General features: G+C 42.8%; 1 protein-coding gene across 1 annotated transcript in view; it reads left to right on the top strand.

Moving 5' to 3' along the window:
- LOC107628406 overlaps positions 453 to 2,175 on the top strand; it is a 4,141-nt gene continuing 2,418 nt past the window's right edge. Inside the window, exons 1-4 of the mRNA XM_021116962.1 lie at positions 453 to 493; positions 577 to 672; positions 796 to 861; positions 946 to 1,184. Of these exons, the coding sequence (XP_020972621.1) occupies positions 453 to 493; positions 577 to 672; positions 796 to 861; positions 946 to 1,184 (442 nt within the window). The remainder of the gene's footprint in view (positions 494 to 576; positions 673 to 795; positions 862 to 945; positions 1,185 to 2,175) is intronic.

The following is a 2,175-nucleotide window of genomic DNA, read 5'->3' as shown; positions in this document are numbered from 1 at the left end:
TTTGTTGTGTTGGGTGTATATTGTCCATTCGGTTGGTTGTATCTTGTGCATTCATTTGGGTGTATTTTATACCTGTATCTTATTTTGTCTGAATAACATCAAATCTGTTTTAGAATACCGGCTGTGAACTTGGGAAGTGATGCTCCTTCCTCTCAAGGACACACAGAACAGAGTAGTGTAAACCAGCCGTCACAGAGCATGTAATTTCTCTTTCAAATAACCGTTACTTTTGTTCTTCTATTACCCTTCCACTTCTAATTCTGTATATATTTTTTTAGAAAAAAAAGCCCTTTATTATTTTATTCAAGAAAAAAAGGCAGGAAAAAAAAGCAAAAACTGCAAGTATGTAAGTTCTCAAAAAAACAAAGCGTGTCTTCTTTTTGAATTGTTCGGGTGTATTTCTTGAATTTCTTTGGGTGTATTTTAGGTTGAGTCCGTCTGATTCAAATATGATGGTTGTGAGGGAACAGACACCGTCGGAAGTGCTTGCAATGTGAGTTTTCCAATAATATTTCAACCTTATAACCTTATTATTTTCAAAGGCGTTGTTAACCTTTCATTTTTCTTCTTGTTTAGAGTCCCGATTCAGGTTTTTGTGCCGGCATCCCAAACAACCACTGAGACAGATTTTGAACCAACCCCTATGCTACAGATTGAAGGGACTACAGAAACGTAAGAAATAGTATTGAGTGTATATTTGTTTAGAGTTTGGGTGTATATTAGCTAACAGTTTGGGTGTATATTGTTCCTGATTAGTTTCTTTTATGCCGTGATTAATTTTTTGTAACTGTGCAGCACTCCTGAAACCCCCAAACAACTTCAAGAGATCACACCCACGGTTCCCCCAGCTCCAACTAAAATGTAAGTTCATCAGACTAAAATCAATCTTTGCTTATCATCCATATATTCTTATTCTTATTCTTATTCTTATACATGATGACGTAGTCATCCAGACGCAGAAGACGCTGCTGCCCTGTTGATGATGGCACGGACAGCATCCTATGTTCCTAAAACAGATCCAGGGGTGCCATCATTCAGCCTTGGATTGACTGATTCAAGCCAGGAGGGGGCGTCAACGCAGGAGACAGAAAGGGAAAAATCTCCAGAAGCTGCGAATTTGATAGAACAATTGGACAGTTTGGTCCAAAGAATAACAAGCAGCGCGGCGAAAGGAAAAAACACAAGTTCACAAATTCAGAGGGAGATTTGGAGAACATGGCTGCTGCTATGCAGGCCACTACGGAGGCTCTTGGGCAACAGATGAACAATAATGGCAATGGCGGAAGGGAAGCTCAGGGCCCGATGACACTGGAAACCTTCTTAAAGTTTAATCCACCTAAGTTCAAGGGAACCACCAATGCGACTGAAGCTGATACTTGGTTTCAGGCCATGGAGCGAGCACTGCAAGCGCAGTTGGTGCCTGAAGAGCAGCGTGTTGAATTTGCTACCTATCTACTCACGGGGGAAGCATCGCATTGGTGGCAAGGGGCTCGACGTCTCCTGCAACAGGGGAATGATCGTATCACTTGGGATGCCTTCCAGGTGGAATTCTATAAGAAGTACTTTCCGAATTCTGCCAGGATAGCCAAGGAATTGGAGTTACTGCAGCTAAAGCAAGGTGCTATGTCCATATCTGAGTATACAGACAAATTTGAGGAGCTATTCAGGTTTTTCCGCATGTGTCAAGGAGCTCCGGGAGACTTCAAGGAATGGAAATGCATTAAGTATGAAGGAGGGCTCCGGAGCGACATCTTAAGTTCAGTGGGACCAATGGAGATCCAAACTTTTTCAGAGTTAGTGAATAAGAGCAGAATTGCTGAAGAGTGTGTGAAAAGGAGGGTAGCAGAGAAGGGAAGTCATAGAGAGCACAACCAAGGATTCGCACCAAGGGATCGAGAGTTTAAGGAGAGAGGATACGTACAACACTTTCCCCAAGGACAGAATAACTTTGTGACGAGTAAGGAGTCCCAAAGGAATGGTAAGGGAAAATGGGCAGCGGCTGCTTCTGATGTTTCAAGCTGTCAGAGATGTGGAAGTCATCACCCAAATAGGCCATGCCGATTGGGGTTAGGTGTATGTTACAAGTGCGGGTTACCAGGGCATGTATCAAGAAATTGCCAATAAGGAGAGAGTCATGAGGCGGGCCGATTGCGACAGTAAGATTGAGGTAATTGC

This window comes from Arachis ipaensis, chromosome B02 (genome assembly GCF_000816755.2).
Source record: "Arachis ipaensis cultivar K30076 chromosome B02, Araip1.1, whole genome shotgun sequence".
Lineage (NCBI taxonomy): Eukaryota > Viridiplantae > Streptophyta > Magnoliopsida > Fabales > Fabaceae > Arachis > Arachis ipaensis.
This window is presented reverse-complemented; position numbering and strand designations above follow the sequence as displayed.